General features: G+C 41.6%; 1 protein-coding gene across 3 annotated transcripts in view; it reads left to right on the top strand.

Annotated features, from left to right (window-relative positions):
- Positions 1-25540, top strand: part of TENM4 (teneurin transmembrane protein 4) — a 400376-nt gene that overhangs the window by 94061 nt on the left and 280775 nt on the right. For 2 of the 3 annotated variants that reach the window (XM_054383330.1, XM_054383323.1), the window contains exon 3: positions 5937-6146. The exons of the other annotated variant lie outside the window; for it this stretch is intronic. In XM_054383330.1, coding sequence (XP_054239305.1) covers positions 5937-6146 — 210 coding nt within the window. The remainder of the gene's footprint in view (positions 1-5936; positions 6147-25540) is intronic. 3 annotated transcript variants of the gene reach the window in all.

Raw genomic sequence — 25540 nt, 5'->3', positions numbered from 1 at the left:
GACATGTTTTGCCAGGCAACCAGTTAACTTGCTCTTTTTCCAGAGGTGTTTTATGGAAAGGCATTATGTGACATCATGAGAAAGGCAGGGATGCCTTTATTTCCTTAGCAAAATTCCTTCTTTCTCCCATCTCTGAAGGAGTGAAGCTTCTGGATGCTAAAACAGGTTTTTGCCATGTGATAATGAGGGCTCATCTTCAAATAATGTGTTCCCCTTCACCTTGAAAAGCAAGGTGCCAGATATTCTCCCACTCACCATCTCAACACAGAAGGATCTCTGATACAAAGCACTGCCTTGAACGTTCTGTGGGGGAGTAAATACTGCCATGCAGGTCATGCATTGCCCTTCCCACCTTGGCCCATGTGTGGCCAGAAATCCAGCTCAGAGGAGCTGCCTGGAATGTTCCAGTGCTCATTATGCTGAATATACAGTAGTAGAATCTCAGAATGGGTTTGGTTGGAAGGGACCTTTAAAGGTCACCTATTCAAACCCCTGCAGTGAGAAGGGACACCTTCAACTAGAACAAGTTGCTCAAAGCCCTGTCCAACCTGAACTGGAATGTTTCCAGGGATGGGGCTTCTACCTCTACCTCTCTGGGCAATCTGGGCCAGTATATCACCAACCTCAGTATGAGAAAAATTCTTCTGCATACCTAACTGGCATCTATGCTCTTTCATCACCCCTTGTCCTATCACTACACTCCCTGGTAAAGAGTACCTCCTCATCTTTTCTGTAGGGCCCATTTAAGTACTGAAAGGCTGGAAGAAGGTTTCCCCGGAGACTTCTCTTTCCCAGGCTGAACAACCCCAACTGTCTCAGCTTGTCCTCACAGAAGAGTGGTTCCAGCTCTCTGATGATTTCTGTGGCTTTCTCTGGACCCGCTCCAACAGGTCCATGACTTCTTTTGTGCTTAATCCTTGTGGGGTTTTAATCAATCAGATACAGTGTAGGATGAAATGGTCTGAGTTTTAGATTTATTTATAATTAATTTCTTTTACTTGGGTATTTCTATTGTGAAAGCAGGTCAAGGTTTTCACCATAACAAGCCTAGATACAGTTTTAATAGAGATCAATAAGATTTAGTTTTGACGTTAATAAAAACCACCCAAAACCACTGTGCAAAGTGAAGGGAAGACAAGAAAAAGAAGTGCATCTCTTTCTTTTCCTAGAATACATGCAGTCAGCACACTGCAGAATACTCCTGTAAACCCATGGGGCACACCAGTGGCCTACATTTTAAAGGCCAGAGCTGTATAGTGATGTCTGTTTGTAGAAATTCTTACCATTGCTGGTGCACTAATACTGTTGTTGGAAGCTTCCATATTTTAGGGTTGTAGAAAGGCTAAGCACTTTCAGTAGTAAAACTCAATGCAAAAGCTCTGAAGTAACAACTACTGTAGTTGCTGTACTGTACTTCTGCTCACCCACCCCACCCCCCACAATCTTTCCTTTATGATAGGAATTCTGAATTTAAAATATTTTGAGTGTGACAAACAGTTGTTTAGACTATTTCAGTGTCTAGGGGCACAGTATGCAGACAGAGGAAATGCCAGAATTTTGAATCAAATTATTTCACTCCTCTGTGCCTCAGTTTCCATACCTGTCAAAGTGTTAAGTGTGCTCCTCAGACAACCTACTTCCACAAGCCAATCTGATAACAGATCCCAATGGATCTGCTAACAGTATTCCAGACCTTACATACTCAATGCTTGTAAAGTTCTTAAAGATTCTTGGTTGAAGCTTGATAGAAGGCAGCACTATGGGAAAAAAGCTGATATTAGTGATTTATTGACTGCAGATAATACCATTCTCAGTATATTGATCAGTATTCTTGCTGCCTTCTGGTATCAGTTCTGTGAGAAGTCACCATGTCTGTATCCACACTTTTTCACCTCTTTTGGGACAAATTGTAAACATATGAGTATAATCCCCTGGATACAGTCTATGAAACAATTTACTACCCTTCATTTAGAAAGTATCTCCTTGAGTGTTATGAATTCCTGGCAGCCCTTCTATTCCCACTAGCAGGAATACACCCGTTTTAAATCAGCTTGTGATCTCTGAAGGCCAAATCCTGCAAGAGACAGAGTAATTCTAGAAACACACCGTATTCTCAAATATTACAGCCAAATGTGTAGCATAAACGAAGGCATGTTTATTGTTTGTCTTACTTTCCCCTAACTATTTAGAGTCTACTCTGGTCTGTTTCTTCCCTAAATTTAAAGCGGTTGCCTGAATTTTGCAGAGCTCCTTAGTGAAGCTGGGAAACAGATTCTTTGTGTTAACCTACTTCCAAAGTTTGTGTTTCCAAAGTACTTTCATAAATCTACCACAGACTGTAACATATCTTACCCTCTTTTTTAAAAATGTTTTTTAATCTTAATCTGAAATACTGGCACATAGATAAAATAAAAGTTTATGTTCTGTTTTCCTCTGAATATGTGCAAGCAACGTATCACTCATCCAGAGACTTATATTATTCCTGCCTCAAGTCCAAAGAACATAATTTTGACTGTTCACTGTGAGCGGATATGTAAGATTGTTACAAATTGATGCCAAGGGGCCCGTACTTGGAATCCGTTTTGTTTTCCTTTGAGTTAGCTTCCAAATTGCAAGAGTGTGCATAATGAATGTGTTATCTAGTCCTTCTGCTTTGGATTTTTGAAGGAGAAACAGCACATACCGCAAAGCGACTTGGCCTGCTTGCTCAGGTTCCATAGCAACCCAGTATTGCTGCAAATTCATTTTCTACTAATCAATTAGAAATTTTGCTCTGGCAGCTGGAATGGAAGTTTATGGGCCGAATCCTTCTTGTTTTACTTGGACCTGCAGTCACAGTAAATTCAACGAGATGCTTGCCTGAGAAGAATATGAGCTTGTCTCTTTCGTCTCTCTCTTGGTTTATTTTTTTGCGAAAAGGTCAGGTTTAATTTTTGGTTTTCTGTCCAAGAAAAGAAAAGGAGGTAGTTCCCTTAAAGGATCCACAACTTAAGAAACCCTTGTGTTACAGACAGAGCTGCTGACAGGTTTAAAAGGAAGATATTGCTTGGCTCCCTATGCATTTTAACTGGCTGCTGTCAGCACAGCTTCTATCCAGCAGCTTGTAAAAGCTCCTGTTGCAGCCACCCAATATCACATGCCCAAAAGGGAGTCTTCCAGGGAACAGGGTGGTATCTATCAGTGCCCTTCCCAGCAGCACAGCCCTCAGGGACATGGTCAGTATGCACAACTTGGAGGGAACCTTCCCTTGTAAAGGTCAGCTTGTGCATTGCTAGATGTGCACATAACCATGAAAGCACACAGGGACTTCTCATGTGCACTCTGCAGGTGGTGCAGGTGATTAAAATCCAAAGTTTCCATTAAAGAGGTTTCACTAGGTTTGGTTTTTTGTTTGGTTTTTTGTTTGTTTGTTTGTTTGTTTCGGTTTGTGTTTTTTTCAAGAATTTTTTCTTTTATCCTAATCAAAACTGCAATACTGAGAGATGGGAAAAGTCCATAGCAAAACACCCAACCTGCAACCATATGGAAATGGTTCTGACATGGGCTGATAAAAGCACTGACATTTTTGGGTTTGGGCTATGCTTTCAAATTCAGCTTATTCTGCCTGAGGCTTTGTGTCCAGACTGCAGACATCGTGGATAGATATGCCAAGCATGCTGTCTGATCAAAACACAGGGAGAGCATTGGAAGTTTACTGCAATTTACCACACAGGGTTTTTTCATGAGTGGCAGTCACACTGTTAGCCTCCTCTTTATGTATTTTTACTGGGTTTTGGGTCAATGAGTCAGAGGACTCAAACATTTTTTTCAGTCTTGTTAGCCTCTCTCAGCTGCTGGAAAAATGTGTCCTCCAGTTACAAAATGCACTGAAAAACTGCACGGGTCTATAGGAAGACAAGAAAGCTTTAATACTTTCTTTCCAGTTCACTCATCATCATGCTAGAATTCAGGCTCTGACTATACAACATTAGAAATGCATACCATCCTGTTTTGTAACAAATGCACAGCAAATCAAAGTAATGACTTAAACTTTACTACGTCAGGGCTCATCAAATCTCCACTGCAACAAAGGACAACACAGAGTAGACTTCGCCCCTTCAAGAGGACTTGAGTTAGAGCTGAATAAGGGTCTGTTGCACGGAAAGCAGTGCTCTATCACTTGCGCACACTCCCTTTTTTGCTGTTTCTCTCCAGCTCCTACCAGTGGTTAACACAATGGGAAGGTTATAGCCTTGGCACCGTAAAAAGGGTCAGGGAGTGTGAAGTGGGCTGTGAATTCCTTATAAGCTGCATTCCTAAAGGAGGAACTTCTCTGTCTGGAGGGTTGTCAGAAAGAACGAGACCCAGACAACTCCACTGCTGATCCAAACAAAATACATAGGGCTCACAACAAGTGAATGCTGTGCAGGCTACAGTTCATGCAATCATGCAAGAAAGTGTAGGCTCTACCAAGGCTGGCCTCTCCTTTGGGTGACCCACAGTCATTTGAGTGTCTATGAGCACAGGTACAATACTGTGCTTTCCTCAGTTCCCAGGCTTTACCTCTGATGCCACAATTTCTATTCTGATTATAATCAGCAGTTTATAAAATCTGCATATGCCAGGGAGGTGGCATCCAAGAGAAAAAATGATGACCAAATTTAGTAGAACCAGCTCTGGGGGATTTAAATGTTAAACCCATTTTATTGTTTTAGGTTTGTGTCTTTTTTTAAACTGTTTGTGTTGTGTTTAGTAAGAAGTATTGTGCAGCTATGTTGTGTGCAATGTTATGTTCAAAATGTGGTTTTTTTTAGAAATAGATTGTTTTTTTAGGTTTTCCTGTGCTGAGTGTTCTTTTATTTTGTTGGATTTTGCATAACATTTCAGTATCGGGGAAAATATGGGAGATTAATCATTATGACTTTCAGATCAACTATATCAAAGAGAAAAGCTCATGTTTAAATGCATTGTCCTGTATTTTATGCTATTATATGTCTGTGTTCATATTCCCCTTGTTTTATTGATGTACTGCACATATCTGACCTCCACGTTTGCCTGATAAGTATTTTCATCAGCCTGAGGGTTCTGATTTCCCAGTTTTGTTTAAAAATCTAATCGGCATAAGACTTTGATAACCATTAATTATTTACAGTATACTTCTCAAATTGGATCTACTTAACCTCCATGTACCTGATCCAATTTCCTTGCAGTCAGTGGAAGATCTTCCTTGGCCAGGTATATTTTTATGCAAAATATTATCTACGAACCTAATCTGCCGCATTTCTCACGATTTAATCAATGAAATGACACTGCACTGAGCTTTGCTTCTGCTCTGTGTCAGTGTCTGCGTTCACTGACACGCTTCAACGCCACATAGCCATGCCTCGCTCTCTCCTCCACCTTCTGCCAGCAATGAGGCAGCTTTCAGGCTGTTCAACCAATCAACTTGATAAAGGAACGGTTAAACCCAATTCCCAAAAGGATTTTACCCTTTTCACATGAAATCTGAAATAATTTACCTCAGAATACCAGGCAAAACTTTTCCTTCAGTACCACGCAGCCCGGCACCACGGCTTGGCCTGACAGTGGCCGCTTTGCGGCAGATCGCGCACCGAGGGGCTCCCTCCAGTGCCAAAATCTTACAAAACTCTATGGAGATGAGTTTTACTGGAGAGTTATCGGCCGATAGGCCAGAGACAGAGCCCTCAGAGCCGAGGTACAGCGGTGCTCCCCTCAGAGCCGCGGGCGGTCAGATACGTGCAGTTACCCGCCCCTCAAGCAGTGCTGCCCCGCTGGGGCAAGCGTCGGGAGGGGGTGGGCGGCTTTCCCTCGTGCCCCAGCTACACTTTTTTTTGTCTCTCTGTCTGTGTTTTGTGGGGTTTTTGGTTGATTTTATTTCTTTTTGTCTTTCTTTTCTCCCCCTTTTCTCTGTGTGTGTGTATGTTTGTGGCACGCAGGTCCTCCCCTGCGTTGTTCGTCCGCCTCCTCCACCCCCCCGGAGCAGTCCCCCTCCCCTCCCCCCTCGCCGCCGGCCAATGAGGGCCCGGGGCGGTTGCTGGGCAACGGCGCGGCCCAGCCGGCCGCGGACTCTGACTCTGAGGAAGAGTTTGTCCCTAATTCATTCTTAGTTAAAAGTGGCTCTGCAAACCTGTGTGTCGCCGCCAACGGTGAGTGACTTTCTCTCTACACCTACTTTTCTTGCTTGTCTGACAGCCATGCACGGGGGTGGAGGTTGGCTGGCGGGGGTGCAGATTGTGCCCTCTGGGTTGGTTTTGGCGATTTTGTTAAAAAAAAAAAAAGAAAAATTGGGAGGGGATAGAAGAGAGGGAAAATTCATCTCATAAAAGTTGAAAAAAGCATCAATGGAAAGGTTCGTGCTGGCTGCTGTGCACGTTGCTGGGTGGCTGTGGTGAGGGACGAGCTGTGGTGCCCGAGCAGAGCTCAAAAACTTCACGATGAGTTGAAGGTTGGAACCCTCTCCCTTTTTAGGGGGGATTTTGGGTTTCTTTGGAGCTTTTCAGTTTTTTATATCCTGCCTGAAAAACTCACAAAGAAACTCCCTTCTATGTGAGGGCAGCAAGGTGCAGCCTGGGGGTTGGCAGGGCTGAAGGGAGGGTGGCCAGGTGGACTCCACCGACGGCCCCCCTCGGAAGCTGAAAGCAGCCCGAAGGCTCCTGCTGCTGTCAGAAACCTGCCACGGAAAGGGTGCATGAATGGAAAAGGAAATGCCGAAAACTCACAGATTTACTTTGTGAGTTGTGACGGCAGCATCAGTACTGTGTGCTCAGCCTCAGAGACCACAGAATGGTGTCTGTGTCCGCGTCTCCCTCAGGCGCTGGGAGATGCTCTCGGTAAGTATTTGAGGCAGCAGCACAACCCGTGCTTCTGTGATGCTCCGAGATTCCCCGATGGGGAGCTGAGGGTGTTCAGCACTGCCACACGGACCGTGCTACTCAAACAAATTTCCAGAAGAGGAATGATATTCACAGTTCTCTGCTGCAAAGACAATGAGGCATAAACAAGAGGTAACGCTCGTTGGCAAATAAATGTGAAGTTTCATCAAGGGTGGTGTAACCTGACGAAATGCAGATTACAGCAGTGGAATCGCAGTGGCCACTCAGGCCGCTGCCATCCGGCTTGAGTGATAATTGCTCACAGGTCTGATTTATGATGAAGGAGAAGGCATTCAAAGATATCTTGAAAGAGAGAAAGAAAGGTGAGAGAGAGGTTTACTGCAGCTGGCAACAGCTTAACTGCATTTATGTTAAGCTTCTAAGAAGGTTTCCTAGTATGCTGTTATCTCCAAGTAAGGAGAGAAAGTTTGACATTTAATTTGTCTGTTCCCCATCTCCCCCTCCTCCCCCCCCCCCCCCCCCCCCCAGCTTCCCTCTTCTCTTTTGTTGTATTTGTTATGGTAAAAACAAACTTTCCTTTCAGTTTTTCAAAGGAGAAGGTTATCTCCTCTAAATTGTCATCCTAAGGAGAAGGGGGAAATACAGTGTCGTATTCATTCAGGAAACTGTTTAAAATTCATATCCTCTGTTCAGCTTTCCCCCCTCCCCTTTCAGCATGTAACACACCCATCTAACTCCTTGCAGTCCAATGCATTAAGATCTGAAATTAAGTAGATGACCTTCTTGTAAATAAAGCCAAACTCACACTCCACCTCAAGTTTTTAACATCATGATGCATATACTTTACCTTCACTCATTTAGAGAATATATATGCACGCAAGCACAGACATCCTCAGGTAAAAAGAGGGAAGGTAGAGAAAGCAAGTGAGATTAGAGACCTTAATCTCTTCTCTTGCTAATTAGCTGAACAACAGAAAAAACATTGTTCAGAGTCCACAGTGGGTTGACAACATTGTATTATTGATGTGCTGGTGAGTTAGTTAGACTTTTTAGCTAGGCTTTTCAACTCCATGCTTATTTATTCTCTTTTTTCTCAGTGCTTTTTGCATTAGCTTGTAGACATACCACCTTCCCTGAGGCCTTCTTTGTGTGTAGGATTCATCAGGTTGCTAATAAATATGTCCCACACAAAGACAGGGCATCTGGGGTCTCATTTGCATGTTTATTCTAGTTGTTCAGTAATCAGAAGTGCAGGTAATGCCGACACACGGGTGACCTGTTAGGATCAGCTCAGCCTCACTCTGCTGTCAGAAGGAAAGCAAAGATGATTTACTATGCCACCTATCAACTCATAATCTGAGAGTTCACATGAACAAGAATTCAGACCATACGAGCCCATCATGTCTAAAACCCAGAGACTCTTCTGACCTCTATAAATGGATTTAATTGCTTTAGTTCCTTAATGTTCTGTTTCGAAGAGGCTTAGTCAGTTTAAACTTTAAATGACAAAGGCAGGTCTTTATGTTCCTTAAATGGTGAAAATTAGTAAAAGCTTATTTTGGTTAGGACTAAGTTTAATACAGTTAGAGCAGTCATTCTCAGAGAATAGTAGCTGTCTCAACAGCAGGACAGCCTGAGAATGCTGTCCAAAGGATTTGTGTTGCACTTTTTAATTGATTGTGGCTAGGTTTTCCTTCCACAGCTGTGTAAACTCAGCCTTAGAGAAGTCCATCCAAAGTAAGTAACACCCAGGGAGCAGCACTGCTGTTACAAATCCCCATGTAAATTGCAAATATAATGCACATGGAACTTAAGAAAAATGCTACTTTTTGAAGATACAGTAGGTTATTCTATGTCTAAGTTCCTTTCATTCCAGAAAGGTAATAATGTCCATAATATTATTTCTACACTTCCCAGGAATATGTCCAACTAAACTTTCAAATGATGGCTGGGATAAACTAATAAATGTATAAACATGCAGGCATCTTTTATGGCTTTTACTTTTACACTGGATATATTACAAGACATTGTTTGGATTTTTTAAAATAAAAGTAATTTAGAATGTTAAAAATCTTCAGTTTTGATTGTATCTGTACTATCAGCAAGTACTTAATTTTAAGTTAAAAAAAGGAGGCTTTTCAGACTCAGAAATATTAGAATTTGGTTTTATATATATCAACTCCAGAAGAGGTTTTGTAATACCTAAAATTACCCAAAGTAACAAGAATGTGAATGTCTCCATTTCATAGAATCAGGGAATGGTTGGGCTGGCAAGGACCTTCAAAGATTTTCTAGTTCCAATCCTCCTGCTATGGCAGGGACATCTTCATGAGATCAAATTGCTCAAAGCCCCAGCCAACCTGACCTTTAGCACTTCCAGGGATGGAGCATCTATAACTTCTCTGAGCAACCTGTTCCTGCACCTCACCACACTCACAGTGAAGAATTTCTCCCTAGTATCAAATCTAAATCTCTCTTTTTTAATTTTAAAACCATCACTCCCTGTCCTATCATTACAGGCCCTGGTAAAAATTCTCTTTCCATCTTTCTTTCAAGCCCTCTCTAAGTATTGAAAGACCATACTAAGCTTTCCCTTCTCCAAGCTATACAACGCCAACTCTTTTAAACATCACAGGATGTTTCCTTTGAGAAGCCTTAAAATTTTCTGAGTTGGGGATATCAGCATTATTTGAAAAGTATGCTGCTTTAGAGTGAAAATTCAGAGACACCAATTATTTCTTCAGGTTTCTCATTAGTACATGTATAATGGTGTATACATATATGTATATATGATTGCTGAGAAGCCAGAACTGTTTGAGGGCATCCAATCTTTAATCTGACTGTGTTAAGAAACTAACAAAGGCTGTATTGGATCAGAAAATTGGTCCATGTCGTGTCTGACAGTGACATGGGAGGAGAAACACAAGCCAGGGGCGTTGTAGGGAGGATGCTGTCTGGATGGGAAAGGTTGAGTGCCAGCCAAGGAGAGGAAGATAAAGGTTGGCTTGACAGCAGCAGTTCTCATCCATTTGAACCAGTAAATAACACCAAAAAAAAAAAATTTAAAAAAATAAAAGAGAATGTCTTTAGAGAGTGGTGTTTATGAAGAGCTGACCATTGCTGTCCAATTCCCTCAGCATGTGCAGCATGGCACTGGGGATGTTAGCAGGTACATCTCTGCTTAGCACAGCTGTGAGGTAGGGAAAGGGCTGTTATCCCCATGGGGAGCTCATGTGCAGAGTGACAAAGAACAGATTTTTGGAAAATATGTAAAATCTGTAGAGAGCTGACATCTAAATTCATTGAAGAACACTTGACCATGTTGCCTTGTAGTCAAAGCTGCAGTGCATGACTTCTTCCAGCTCTTTCATCAATGAGCAGACATCAATGGAAGTGTACTTTTGTCATTTTGTGAGGTCTGATGTGATTCTCCAAGTTATGTCAGGCAAAGAAAAGTAGTGGATGTTGACATTTGAAACAACTTCTGTAGATGGAAGCCACAAAATCCAAAATCACCTCTCATTTGGGGCATTTTAATATTCTCAAACACAATTTCAGAGACCAGGGCATGGATTTTATTTAATTCTAGCAGAAGTAAGGAGATACCAGAAAGATGTAAGAATATATAAAACTGACTCTACAGTCATAGAAATTACTTTACTTAGGTGACACAGGAGGTAAAATAAAGTCTCCATTGGAGTCGACTAACAGTGTGGAATCTCACCTCTGAATACCAAGGTTTCTTTGGCTTCTCTCTCAAAAACATCCTTATTCCAAAACTTTTTGCTCCTCACTAATTAACCAGCCCTGTTCCTTTTCTGCCACTGAGGGCATTTATTCACCAAAAAAGCAGCAGCAGAGAGTCACGCTGCCAGTCACAGTGACATTGCTGCTGGAGGGAGAGAGAGGCATGTTTCACAGTGTTATTAGACTTTGAATTCCCAGGGGAGCATTCAGCTTTGTGTGAAGCATGGACAATGCAGCCCTCACCTCAGGCACAGACGGCGTTGTCAGTGGATGGGAGGAGGGAAAATTATGTTGAGTACATACAGGAAAAGGCTAGATCCTGCAAGACGATCCATTGGATCCCTGATTTCAGAAGTTGAAAAAAAGACAAAGCATGCTGCTTTTACCTAGTGGGATCCATGTGAACAAGACATTTGCCCAACAAATTCCATGGTCAGGGAGTTAATGCAGCTTTGTATAATGCCTTTGCCACTTTTTCTTTCTATAGTTGAAGCAATATATTCCACTAAGATCTTCCTTCTTGTTTCTGACTAAATTGGACCAATCTAGATCTGATTTGTAACCTAAAGGATGTATCTTATTTTCTGTTTAGGATATTTTTTCACTGTAATGATCAACCTTGAGATGTTGAAGACAAACACCATTTGTAATTTACCTCCATTTCCTATTCTTCAGAAGAAACATTCTACCTTTTTATTAAATGATTTGGCCCAGATTTATGAAGATAAATCCTTTACAAAAAGGCTGGTGAGGGTTACTCTAGTCTTATCTGTGTTTTGTCAAATAGCTTCACTTGATATAAATTGTGCATTTCTGGCACTTGACAGTCAGTAACTGACCAGATCATCTGCCATGACCTGCTATGGATGGATTTCTTCAGGCTCTAAAAGGAAGTCCCCTTCCAGAAGTATAGGGCATTTTCTGCAGGAAGTTTTTAATCTGTCTACTGTATGTGCTCAGTGTTTTGTTCTTTAGTGTCCTTGATGTGTTTGGTGCTGCACAGTCTGCCACACAGTTTTCAGACTCATTCTGCATCCCAGTATGACCAGCTGAAAGGCTGAGCTTAACATCAGGCTGCTTTGCATCAGGCACTACTCCTCTGATCTTCAGGTCTGACTTCAGACATGGGAGTTATCCTGTAGAAGTCCTGCTCAAGCACAGGATTAGGTGTTTACAACATGAGGATGGAAGAGACAGTCACAGAGAAATCAAACTGCAGCAGGGAGCCCAAATGACACAGAATATGAAAGCATTTCAAAGAAGAAAATGGTATCATGTAAGGCTTCTTAGAAGTGGAGAATTTTCAGGGATCTGACTGAGGAGAGCAAAAGAATCTTTGATATTGCAGTCTTAATAACTGATATTTTGATCATCTAATAATTAATAATAAATCCCAATTAAATACAGTTTTCTTTTATGTAAGGCTTTTTTGGTGTTTTTTCCAAAAAGGCTGGTGGATGGAGGGCCTGTTCTCTTGCTGGGTTTTGTCCTTGCACAGTGCTTTCTGTTCCTTCTTTCTTTACTACTTCAGTAAGTGTGTGAAGTAAAAATAACAATTAATGTCTTTATTCTTATCAGAGATTTACAGAGTCCATTTGGAGTCTGTGGTAATTCATAACTACAAAAGGGAAACTGAGGAATAGGGAGATACAGGAAATCATTTTCATATGTTCAACACATTCATCAACAACCTGGATGAAGGAACAGAATGTGCTCTCAGCCAGTTTGCTGATGATACAAAACTGGGAGGAGTGGCTGATACATGGGAAGGCTGTGCTGCCACTCAGACCTGAAAAGTCTAGATACTTGGGCAGAAGTGAACCTCGTGAAGTTCAGCGGGGGTAAGTGTAGAGTCCTGCAACTGGGGAGGAAAAACCCCTACACCAGTACAGGTTAGTGGCTGACCTGCTGAAAAGCACCTCCACAGAGAAAGACCTGGGAGTGCTGGTAAACAAAAAGTTTACCATGAGCCAGCAAGGTGCCCTCATGATCAAGAAGGTCAGTGATATTCTGGGGTGCATTAAGAAAAGTGTGACCCACAAGTCAAGGGAGGTTCTCATCCTGCTCTGCTCTGCCCTGGTGAGGCCACATCTGGAGTATTGTGTCCAGTTCAGGGCTCCCCACTTCAAGAAGGACAGGGAACTACTGAAGAGAATCCACTTTAGGGCCATGACGATGATTAGGGGACTAGAGAATCTCTCTTACAAAGTGAGGCTGAGAGACCTGGAGCTCTTTAACCTGGAAAAGAGAAGAGAGAGGATCTTTTTGATGCTTATCAATATTTAAAGGGTGGAGGTCATGAGAACTGGGCTGGGCTCTTCAGTGGTACCCAGTGATAGGATGAGGGACAACAGGTACAAACTAGAACACAGGAGGTTTCATCTGAACTTGAGAAACATCTTTAAGAGTGACAGAGCTCTGGAATGGGCTGCCCAGAGAGCTCGTGGAATCTTCTTTGGAGACTTTCAAAACTTGCTTGGACACATTCCTGTGCAACCTGATTTAGGCAAAACTGCTTTAGCTGGGGGATTGGATTAGGTGATCTCCAGAGGTCCTTTCCAACCCCATTTCTATGATTCTATGATTTCATTATTCCTTGATTCTGTGAACATGTTCAGAGTTCAGCCTGAGAAACCATGATCTAAATTTCTCCCTTTTAATTTTAGTCAGAAAGCTAAACAAGAGGCATATTAATCATAAGCTTTCAATTTAGTTTGAGGCATTTTGGGCCATCAGGGTGTGTATCATCCTGAGCAGATTTGTCTTTTTCCACTCATTATGGAAAGAGCTGTGGCTGACTGTGAATCCATAGGAGCCTGAGAAATTAGTTAGGGGTCTCAATCTGGTAATTTTTGCTTGATTTTCACAGTTGTCATCTATTGGATTCACTGAAATCATTCAAAAATTCACTGGCATACTTAAAAATCTGTCTTCAAATCATTCCTCTGAAATTTTCTTTGTCATAAAGATGACAACAAGCTTAAGGTTTTGAATTCCCAAACATAGCTTCTTAGACCCTGGAAAATCAAGTTAAAAGTTGTAAACTGGAAGATATGAGGAGGATCACATCATGAATTATTCCTGTGCCTATTCTCTGAGCACTGGGGCCGTTCTGTTGAGTTTTTGTTTCTCCTGTTTCACTCTTCCTACCAGGGGAAAAGATCAGAAAGACTTCAGTATGTAAGCAGCAGATCTTTTGGGGGACGTGGTGCTCTAGAAGTACCCACTTACCTTGCCACTTATGTTCTTGCCCCATGAATTCACCTTGCATCCTGAGAGTATTTGTTTAACCTGGCAGTTGTTTGGCTTCAGGATGAGCCAAAGGTGAGAAGCAAATCATTTGCTGTAGGATGAGATTCTTATCACTGATACTGGTGGGAGGCATTTGGATTAGATTCCTAGCACAACGAGGATCAAATCGTGACCCACCTAAAATCCTTTTGGCTCAAACAGAGGGAGCTTTGGTCAGCAGTGGATAATATGAGTACACAGAAAGCCAGGTTGGTTTTTATTTTTCCAAAGAATAAATATCCCAAAGAGAACAAAGCAAAGTTATGATTGTCACATTCAGCAAAGGGCAGCAATGAAATGAGTCACCTTTCCAGGCTGGTTGGGAACACACTGAATCAGTTAAAGCAGATTTATAGCTTTTTAGCTGTGATAAACCCTGTATCAGTGTGTATATGAATTTACATAGGAACAGGGTGGGGTTTTTTTCTTTCTTTCTTTTAATGCAAGCCACATTGGAAAGTGTGCACAAAGGAGCCTCACTCTCAGGAAAGACAACTGGAACAAATTATATGCATTCAGACTTGTTAAACTGAATTGGCAGCAGAAATATTCCTGGTAACCTGAGCATTACAGCAGCATTGGTATAGTTAAGGTTATGTCAGCATTTCCATTAGAAACCCCTACTTTCAGGGGTTTATATTTGCAGTAAAAATTCACTGCGGGTTGAAACTTGACAAGCTGTGCAAGGTCTCATCTGAGATGGATCTTTTTCGTTACCTTTTTTCTTTACAAAATTGGGGAGAAAAATCCGTTTGAACAGTCAAGCTACCAAGAGCACAAACAAAAATAGCAGCATTCTGGCTTTGATTCTTTTTGGTGTTACAAAACCCTATTTCTTTCTTTATAGTGTAACTATCAAATGTGCAACAAAGTCTTGCTCTGAAGAAGGAATTAATCATTACACTATTAAAGGAAATGAAACATTAATTTATGGCCCATTAGATGCTTTTTCACTGCAGGACTGCTCGTGTTTGGTCTACCTCAGGTTATACTGAGAGATTTGTGACTAACATGAAACAAAGCCCCCAAAGGAACAGATTTTGTGTGGAAAAAAAAAATCCTTCTGGGCAGCTTTAGAAGAACAAAACATTGAAGGCAAAGTTGTCCAGAGACTGAAGTGAGTAGTAGGAGTTCAGCCTTCTGGTTTCTGCCACAGGCTTCTCAGCTAAAAAGCTTAACTTATGGTTTCTCCGTTGTAAATGGAGGCTATAGCAAGATGTTGGCTTCGGTATCCTTCCAAACTGTTTCCTGTGTGATACAGCTGGAGCTAGCCATAGTTACACTATAATGAGTAAGTAGAAAAAAAAGGGACCCATGGCTCCATACTTGCAGACATTAGATTCAGAGAGTAAGCTAATCTTTTTTCTAAATCTGTTCAGATTTTGGGGTGCACAGAAATGAACTTATTGTTTCTGGGTATATTTCCTTTCTGAGCTGATGTCTGCATGACTGAGATATGGGAGGTTGTGTATACTCTCAGCTCCTGTGGGGTTGTTTGTCTTCCACACTTTGAGAAGCCATACCTGATGTTCATCATAACATTTTCCATTTACCAGATAAAAGCTGGTGTGGAAGTGCAAAGTATTATAAAATATAGAAAGGAAGTCTGATGCTTGTGTACTCATGGCTGCATTGTGTCATTACTGTGAAATGGATCTCTCAGTTGGGAATGAGCTCAAACTTTGGGAAGGTTTGTTGTATTAGCTGTTTTAAAGCCATATGTCTCCATTTTAAAATGAGGACCTGGGGGCTTTGAGCTTTATTTATAAGCTGAAATTTGCTGGCCACTGTGAACCAGTGATTAATTTTTAAGGGAGAAGATGCCAGAAGTCTCATTCTGACCTGTGTGTTCTTTCAAACCAAACACCCAATAGCTGCATAGCCTCAGAAGATGCCTCCCCCCACTTCCTCCTCCATGGTTTCTGTGCTTTGCATTATTCCTTGTGTTTATTGTAACACACTATTAATCTCCAACAAAGCTTTCAAACCATCATTTGAGTCCAACAAATTCTCCAACTCAAGCAGTGATAGTTTTAGGAATTCTGAGTGTAAGCTTTGGGTCTTGGAGTAGAAGAGAAAAGATTGAGTTAAAATGTCTGAGGGAAAAGTGCCTCCTGTGAATACAGGACAAGTCTGAAAAATGATATTTGGAACATGAGGGGATAGTGTAGCTTCTTACTGTGTTCTTATGAACTATGGTGTATCCTTTGAAGTTACTTCCAGTGTGTACCTGGGTGCAAAGCAGTAGGGTTGTTTTGTTCAAGAGAGAGCAATCCTTAACCATATGTCTAACAGCAGGACCAAGCCCTTAGTGCCCATGCTTGGTAGTAAAGCTGAGGTGATAGACAGTTATGGCACAGAAAAAGCCTTTGATCTTGAAGGGATTTATATGAAAGACTGTCACAGTTCCTTAAGAGTCAATTGGGTTAAGCCTTTGAGGACTACAAGCCCCAGTGTATGTGTCCCACATCAGAATTAATTTTGATGGCAGTTTGAAAAGCCCCAGAATTTGAAGGGTTAAAAGGTTCAGGATTTTTCGTTCCTGCCACGGGAGCTGGGACAAAAACCCCAAATACAACTGGAATAGCTAGTACAGTGTGTTCAATGAATGTAGTCTATGGCTACAAGGACAGTATTTTATAGTAATTAATGCCTGGAAAAAGGAGTCAGAAAACTGGTGACTGGTGGCAGTTTGTGACCTTGGCCAAGTGAGCTAAATGTTGGTGCATGGCTCTTCTGTGAATAAAATGGGGAATAATCATAGAATCATAAAATCATAGAATGTTCCAGGCTGGAAGAGACCTCCAAAGATCATCTAGTCTGACCTCCTGCAGTCAGCAGGGACATCCTCAACTAGACCAGGTTGCCCAGGGAGGTGGTTGTGGTCTCTTCCCTGGAGATATTCAAGGTAAGGCTCAACAAGTATTCCAGTGTTCCACCACTCTCATAGTGAAGGACTTCTTCCTGATATCCAACCTAAATCTGCCCTTCTCTAGTTTTAAGGCATTGCCCCTTGTCATGTCACTGCAGGCCTTTGTGTAAACAGTCTCTCTCCATCATTCCTGAAAGCCCCCTTCAGGTACTGGCAGGCTGCTATTTGATCTTCCCGAAGCCTCCTCTTCTCCAGGCTAAATGACCCCAGCTCCCTCAGCCTGTCCTTGTAGCAGAAGTGCTCCAATACCCTGATCATTCTTGTGGCCCTCCTCTGGACCCTCTCCATCAGGTCCATGTCCTTCCTATATTGAGGGCTTCAGACCTGTACACAGTGCTCCTGGTGAGGTCTCACCAGAGCCAAGTACACCAGAGCGAAATCACCTTTCTGGATCTGCTGGCAATGCATCTTTTGATACATCCCAGGATGAGATTGGCCTTCTGGGCTGCAAGCTCACACTGCCTGCTTGTGTCCAGCTTCTCATCCATCATCACCCCCAAATCCTTTTCCATAGGGCTGCTTTCTATCACCTCATTCCCCAGTTTGTATTGATAGTGAGGATTGTTCCAGCCCAGGTACAGAACCTTGCACTTGCTCTTGTTAAACCTCATGAGGCTTACCTGGGCACACCTCTCCAGCTTGTCCAGGTCCCTCTGGATGACATCCTGTCCCTCTGGTGTATCGGCAGCACCACTCAGCTTGGTGTCATCTGCAAACTTGCTGATGGTGCCTCGATCCCACTGAATACAGCATTGCTAAAAATATTATGCAGTACAGGTCCCAGTACAGACCCCTAAGGGACACCATGTGTCACTGCTCTCCATCTGGGCTTCAAATAATTGAGCGCTACCCTCTGGATGCAACCATGCAGCTAATTCCTTATGCACTGAACAGTCCACCCATCAAATCCATATCTCTCAAACTTGGTGAGCAGGATGTGGGGGGCAGTGTCAAAGGCCTTGCAGAAGTCCAGATAGATCACATCCATAGGTCATCCCTTATCTACTGACATAGTCACTTTGTCATAGAAAGCCACAAGGTTGGTCAGTCAGGACCTGCCCCTAGTAAAGCCATGATCGCAAACTTACAGCACCACAGATTCACAGAATGGTGGGGGTTGGAAAGGACCTCTGGGAATCATCTAGTTCAACCCCTCTCCTCAAGCAGGGTCACCTAGAGCAGGCTGCACAGGATCACATCCAGATGGGTTTGGAACCCTCCAGAGAAGACTCTACAGCCTTTCTGGGCAGCCTATTCAAGTGCTCTGGCACACTCACAGGAAGGAATTGTTTGATTCTTGCAAGCTTTTGGAGATTTTGAGATTTTTGAATGAAAATGTAGAATACTGTTGTGCTCCTACTCTGTTCTGCTGTGATATCCACAGCATCTCCGTGGGTAAAGGAAAAGCGATACCACAAAGTTTAGGAACTCTTTTTGTGTCATGCCTTCAAAGTCTGGCCTGACTTTTAATAGGGGAAATTTGATTGATAATTTTGCTCTTTCTGTGTAAATAATCAGGCTTATTAATGGAAGCCTACTTAATTAAAGCCTTTTCCATATAAAGAAGAGAAACTGTAGCAAAAAGACAAAATGGTTCAAATCACAAAATTGTATGACAGACGCTGATAAAATTCAGACATACAGTATGTCACATTTCTTTTCACAAGATGTCAGCTCATGTTGACATGTCAAAATAGCATGCAAATATTCAACCATTCACTACAAGCAACAACAGTCAGGCAAAAGACTGGTGATGGCATCTTACTTGAACAACCAAAGCCCACATCTGCCTCGTTAGTCATCAACTGTCTCCAGCAGCAAGTAATCTTATTGGTAAGAATGATCAAAATAAGAAGGCCAGATGGGCCCTCATTAATTGCCTCCTAATTGTTCCTAATCTTTCACTTCTTAGGACATCAACATTACTTGGACGTTAACACCACAAAATATAGCCTGAGTGTTTGGGATGCCTCTTGGAGTAGCTTAAAAATTATGGTTGTCACTTCTTGTCTTTGTTACCTGTTCTAACTGAAGGTGCCCTGGCAGGACAGTTAATTCATAGAAATAATAGAATATCTCTGAATATAGAAATAGAAATAGGAATAGGAATAGGAATAGGAATAGGAATAGAATAGAATAGAATAGAATAGAATAGAATAGAATAGAATAGAATAGAATAGAATAGAATAGAATAGAATAAGACTACAATTAGAATAGAATAATTTGTTGTGGCAGGACAAGGGGCAATGGTTTTAAACTACATAAAAGGAAGAAATTTTTTGTGCTAAGGGTGTTGGAACACTGGCACAGGCTGCCCAGAGAGGTGGTAGATGCCCCATCCTTGGAAATATTGCAGGTCAGGTTGGTTGAACCTCTAAGAAACCTGCTCTAGTTGAAAATGTCCCTGCTAACTGCAGGGGGTTGGACTAAATGACCTTTAAAGGTCCCTTCCAACCAAACTATTCTATGATTCTTGAGTTGGGGGGAACCCATAATTTCAGGCAATTTTTACCTATTGTCTTAAAATATATTGTTCCTTTCTGGAGGATTTGAGCCTTTTTTTATTATTTACATTTCTGTAGGATTTCAGGTATTTCCAAATGCCCCATCAATTTAGTCTCTTAATCGCATTGTGTCTCATCTTCTTTCTGTCTAAAGAAGACATGTATTTCTGAGACAAACATCTACCTCTTCAGAGTTATTGAGGTTAAGCAGATTATAATTTCAGCATTCAGGATATTAGATGTTCGATAAGTACAACATGCTGCAAATAGGGAAAGGCATCCTGAAACAGTAAGTGGCCATATTTCTTTTCAGTATCTGGGGGGAAAGGGTGTTGTGGTGGTCAGGTTGGTAAAATGAGAGTCTGTGTCATCATATGCACTATTCAGAATCAGCCAGCCATGGCAGCTCAGGAATTGGACTCCAGGTTCTCCCACATGAGGGGAGAATTGAGCTTTGTGACCTGCTTCAGAAAAATTAGGGTAGCGACACATGCCTCATTAGCATGACAGCTATGAGAGTGGGCTTGGGATATAATAAAGTGCTGCAAGACCTTGGAGTGCTTCAGTAGGAAAGCTCACAAGTGTAAAATCGATGCTTTTGATACATTAGGTGGTAATGGAAGAAGCACAGCACAGAAGTGGTATGATCAGATGATTTAGTTATAGCCATAAATCTAGTGGCAGCATCATGGCAACGTGATAGGACACAGCATTTCATAAGGAGCATAGCAGAAAGGTTCATGCATTAGTCAAGTCTGGTGTTGAAACGTGTGTGGGTAGGGATTGCATTGATGGTATAAGTGACAGAATGGTTCATCCTGGCAAACACACCAAGTGAAACAAGGCTACTTTGTAGGAAATGAGCATTTCAGACAGAGGTGCCAGTGTTTGTATTCAGTATAGGTATTTCTGGGACAAAATTGTTCCGGTGCTCCAAGTTAAAGCTAACACTTCCACACTGACACCTTTCCTGCCTTAGTCTGCATGGCCAAATGTGGAGATTCTGTAACAATTCTCCAGAACTGCATTTCTCCAGTAAAACTGCAACCACTTGATGGTGGCTTGTGCTGTATTTTAATGCAAATCAACTCTTTCCCTTGCTACTCAGTTTACATAGATCCTGCCCAAATCACCTTAAACATCTTGTCTCCCTAAACCCAAATGGCTACATGAGGTTATCACAAGCATCTACATTCTACCTCAAGCCATATACCTCCTTGTTCAAGCATCTTGTTTTCATATTCATTCTTCCTCTTAAATTACCATCAGTTTTGCTGCCTTTCTTTGTATTGCACTCAGTTTTCCTATACCTCTTTAATCGTGTGGGACAACTGAGCTTGGTGTAGCTTCCCATATGCAGCAAGTATCCAGAGACAGAGGGGTCAGGTAAAACCAGAAGGGAGTGACATTGCTTCCTGCCATTAACGTGTGCTTGATTAGGAAAAATATCATTAGGAGTAGGATAGAGGAGCAGCAAGTCAGAGAAGACAGATCAGATTTTAGTGGTTTTGTAGAATGAGTTACAGAAATCCTTACTGTTGCTGCCTGTAACTTTTCTGATACACCAATGAAACTTGAAACAAGAGGTCATCTCAAAGGGTAATAGCTTCCAGCTAAAACGCGTTTCAGTCTTCCAGACCACCCATCCTTTCTTTATCAATGAGGTCAAAATAATAGCAGAGCTTGACACTTTTACACAGATGGGTAAAATCTATTGTGTCACCAGTAGATGTTCCAGAAACCTAACCCATGTAACAGTTTTTAAAAACAAAAGTAGTTATATTGTGTCTTTCCTATGTATATCTCTAAGCAATTAGGACACAGTAGGTCTCCTGGTACCTCCTCAATTCAGATAAGTGTGATTATCTCCATTTTACAGAGGTCACAAGTGACTAGCCTGAGGTCACCCAGGCATTCTGCGATACCATCACAGCAAGATTCATCTCCCCTTATTCTCTCATTTCTGTAACAATCTCTACGCTATGTTCTCTCCCAAAAGCTACACAGAGACTCTTAACACAATTGAGTGCTTTGGTGCAATTGATTTCTGAAAGTCTGCTAGCCACTTCCTAGACCTGATTTCACCTGCTGACCATAGCTTAGGATGATCAGGAGTTTTCCCCAGTTTATAGACAGCCACAATGTTCATGTGTGGAATTCATATAAAACCCCCAAATATGGACAGACATCCAAGAACTGCCATCTGTCTAGATCTGCATAAAAGATCTTGCTTGCTGATGGAATGAGAAATAAATTATTTTCAAACGTAGCTGTGAAATTTGCAAAGGCACCATAACTCTTTATTTCAAAATTGTGTCCTAGTTTTTAGTGATGTGAATTTCCAAACAGGGAATTTAGGTGTGTGGCTGAATTTAGGCTGAATACTGTGGTAGTTTCTATTTAAACCAGTTTTCTTTCTCTTCCATTTCTTCTCTGCCAAAACTCTTGAGGATTTTATGTCAGTGTCAGTCCATGCCAGAAGTTCCTCCAATCTATCCTGAGCTAAAACACAAACAGTTCCCCACTGATTGAACTGTGGGTTGCCTGCTGGTGCATGGAAAACTGCCTAAAGTCCTTTAATTTATGAAATGCTGCATAGTCCTCAAAAGATTGCCTAAATATTTTACTTCATGTCACTTTTTGTTGGAAACCAGAACCCATATTTGCTATGCTGTCCATTAGGTAGAACCTCTTCAAATTACTTCTGCTTCTAAATGGTAATTTGTATGTGCTAACTTTTATCTGACAACTTCAAACAGGCCTCAGGGTTCTTGCATCCTTTTTACTATTTGTCTCCATCATGGCTGAGCGTAATATTTATGTGCAGGATTTAGAGGTGATCTTAAAGCTTTCATTTTTTATTTATTTTTTTCCAAATTGTTCTTTGCAGGGCACTGGGAGGGGTAGTATTTAAGGTCCCTTCGAAGAACGGGGATATCTTTCATCTGCACAGATGCTAAGAGAGTAGGATGTTTGCGTGCTACAATGACTGATAAATTATTGGGTACAAGAGGTAATGATAATGTTTGAAATTTTACAGAATTATTTTCCCTGGAAGTTTTTCAGCACAGTAGCTCTGGAAAGCTTATTTCAGTTATGCTGACAAACTGAAGGAAAGAGAAAGGATCTCTAGAGATTGGCACATGTGACTTGCGTGGCAGAAAGATAATCCCTGAACACACCTGTGCAGCCAAAACACAATGTGTGGATTAGTTTTGTGCTTAATCTGTCACTCGGGCTTTGTCTCTGTGACCTACCTGAGTGGTTGCTGCTGGCCGAGCTCAAGTGTCACCACAGCTTCAGGGGCAGCTGCCTGAGCACTGGTAGATTTTGGTAGTGAACAATGCTTGTTTGTTTGATCATTATGAGTCTGGTGTCTGAGGTGGAATTTCGATGGTATGACAAATGAGAGGAGGGAAGAGATATTAATAACCTGAGCACTGAAATGCACTGCTCAATGCAATTTCTCAGACTTTGCAGTCAGATCCACTGTCATTTTCACAAGCATCTGCTCATCCTGTCCCTTATCCTAGTAAAGTGGAATTCTGCTGCTAGTGTTATTCTGCCAGAGAGCAGGAGTCTTAAGTGCCTAGTCCTGCAGTTTTAATCCTTCCAGTTTGCCTTAACACTTACTGAACAGTAGTTTCTCTTGTATTACAAGTTTTCTGGTATTTTCCATTTTGCCCTGTGAGATTCCAAAATCTTGTGCTGGGTGACTGCTTACCTATAAATACACGAGTTTTGTAATTTCAGGAAAATTCTTCTCAACTCTCAGAGTGCTCCTTACTAAAGGTGGAAAGTGAGAAAAAGTGAAAACATTATAAGGACCTGTCTGCAATTTCTGCCACTGTTTGCATTTTGGAGGAAACAGTTTATTTGGATGCAGAACTTGTTGCAACAGCTAATCTTCTGGCAGAAAAAAAACAGAGAGCATTAAATTCCAACTTGCACACATTGAAGAGAGGAGGAAGAAGGGGGTAGAAAAAGACTTAAGAGCATGGAAGAAAGCTTTGTTTCAAATAAATTTCGGGTTCAGATTGTCATGGTGCACTTCCTGTGGCGTTGAAGTGCTGTAAACTGGAAGTGTTCAGGCTGGAAACAGGTCTGAGGCACTGATTTCTGAGCCCAAACAGAGTAGCACTTACTGCCAGAATGGTTTATTCAGCCTGCTGGATGGGAGCCAAAGGAACTGACCGCCCTGTGAGCTCAAACCAGTGCCAGCCAGCTGAAGAATAACATTGCTTTGACTGAAATGGCAACTGTTTGTTTGTTCTTCCAGCAAAAGGGGGGAAAAAAAAGCAGCTTTTAGTGCTGCTGGTGACAGAGAAGGTTAAAAATCGAAGAGAGAAAAAAAAGATTATTGTGAAAGAGGATGAAAGGTTAGGAGCGAATTTTTCTCCTTGGTTACACTTCTCTGGTCTCTTGGTCTGCACTGGTTTGTAATTAAAAGAAAAGCTTGCTCTTCATTAGTTAACATACAAAGTTTTTTCCTTTGTGTGCTAGAATATAGTAAATGCTTCCATGTGATAAATTGCCCTTAGTAGTGGTGGTTATAACCTACCAAGCCCACGAGGCAATGTAGGCACTGCAACATGTGATAGTTTCTGCTCATCATTTTTCATGTATTAACAGGAAAGCATTTGAGTTATCTGCAATTCAGTGTGACCTGAGGCTCAATCTCAGTGACTTGAGCAGGAGTTTAAGGTGAGCAGAATATCCAGTCTCAGGTATTTCCAGGTCTGGTTTTTAGGTGACTCTTGGGAAGGCTTGCTTTCCACCTGGTGATTTTGTGGGCTGTCACATTGTGAGTTTGGGATGGATCACTTCTTGCTCTCTGTCTGCAGCAAACAGCAGCTCTTTACGTGCTGTACCGCAGAGGCCTTGTCTGGAGAACTTCTTGCTTGATGCTTCAGTTTCACCCAAACTGTTTGACTTGGTCTGCTTTCTTATTTTTATTCTGAGATCTTTCATATCTTTTGGTATGAAGCTGCCCCGATCACACTGGCAGAGAGCTGGCACGGTTGTTCTGCAGGACTTACTGCTCTCCTGATTGTAGCTGGTCTAAGGGTGGACTGGCAACATCCAATGACCTCAGCTGGAGCCAAGTTACTGTCTGCCCCTGTTCATGCTACACTCATCCTCAGGGAATGTCCACCTTGTCTTTTTCTGGTTGCTATGCAACTGTCAAAACTACTTGTTTTCCCTCAGCTTGTTAGTATTTCTGGTAAGACAAATGGTTCCAGTTAGGCAATGTTACTGGTGATATTATAGTACTTTTTTCTGCATGTCTGAGGGCAAAACCTCCATTTATATCTAGAGATATTTGATGCTTATTTTGGTATGACAAACCCTGGAATCTTCCAATTACCAAATAACTTTGACCCAGATAAAAGAATAATAAAATACAGTTTCTAGTGCTCTTAATTTTATTTAAACAGGTTTAAACATGAGATACCTGCAAACATTCAAATTGAAGAGGAATGAAAGCCAAAACATTCTATTAAATACATTTTAGTAATTTTAGCAACAAAAAATATTGAATTATTTAAAAATTTAACTGCTTCTTTTTTAAAAAACTTCAGAAGTTTTAAAGAAGTTGTGGCAATCATAGAATCATGAATTTTAGTAGAAACTGTTAATTCTGTGGGCCAGATTAACTTTGAGCTCATGGTTAGCATAGAATCGTAGAATCGTTTTGGTTGGAAGAAACCTTTAAGATAATTAACTCCAACCTTTAACCCAGCACTGCCAGGTGCTAAACCACAGCATCACATTTATAAGTTTTTAAATACCTTTTGGGATGGTGACTCCACCACTTCCCTGTGGAGCCTGGACCTGTGCTTTACAATGACGTGATTTTGGGGGCCTATCTTTTCTTGGAGAAGGTTTACCCAACTCTTTTGGGTTGTGTAGACAATGTAAGGGATGACATCTGGTGAGAGCAAGTTGATGTGTCTCATTATTTAAATGAAGCATTCAAAGATGGTATTTTTCATTTCCATTTTGCAGATACTGTTGGAGAGAAGCAGCTGCTTATGAAGATATCAAAAATTTAGCTGTGATTTCAGAAATGTGATAGAGTAGGGAAGCAAGAAAGGAGAAGAAGTTGTCCTCTGGTTCCTTTTTGTCTTTTAATGCCTTAGAAGATCTTTATCTCCCTTCTGAATTCCATGATTATCACTTGGGTGCACTCTATCTTGTTTGGTCCTTCCAGCCTCCCCACACTGTCAACT

The sequence above is a fragment of the Indicator indicator genome, chromosome 1, assembly GCF_027791375.1.
Source record: "Indicator indicator isolate 239-I01 chromosome 1, UM_Iind_1.1, whole genome shotgun sequence".
NCBI lineage: Eukaryota > Metazoa > Chordata > Aves > Piciformes > Indicatoridae > Indicator > Indicator indicator.
The sequence above is the reverse complement of the archived record's forward strand: the minus strand, read 5'-3'. Positions and strand labels throughout refer to the sequence as shown.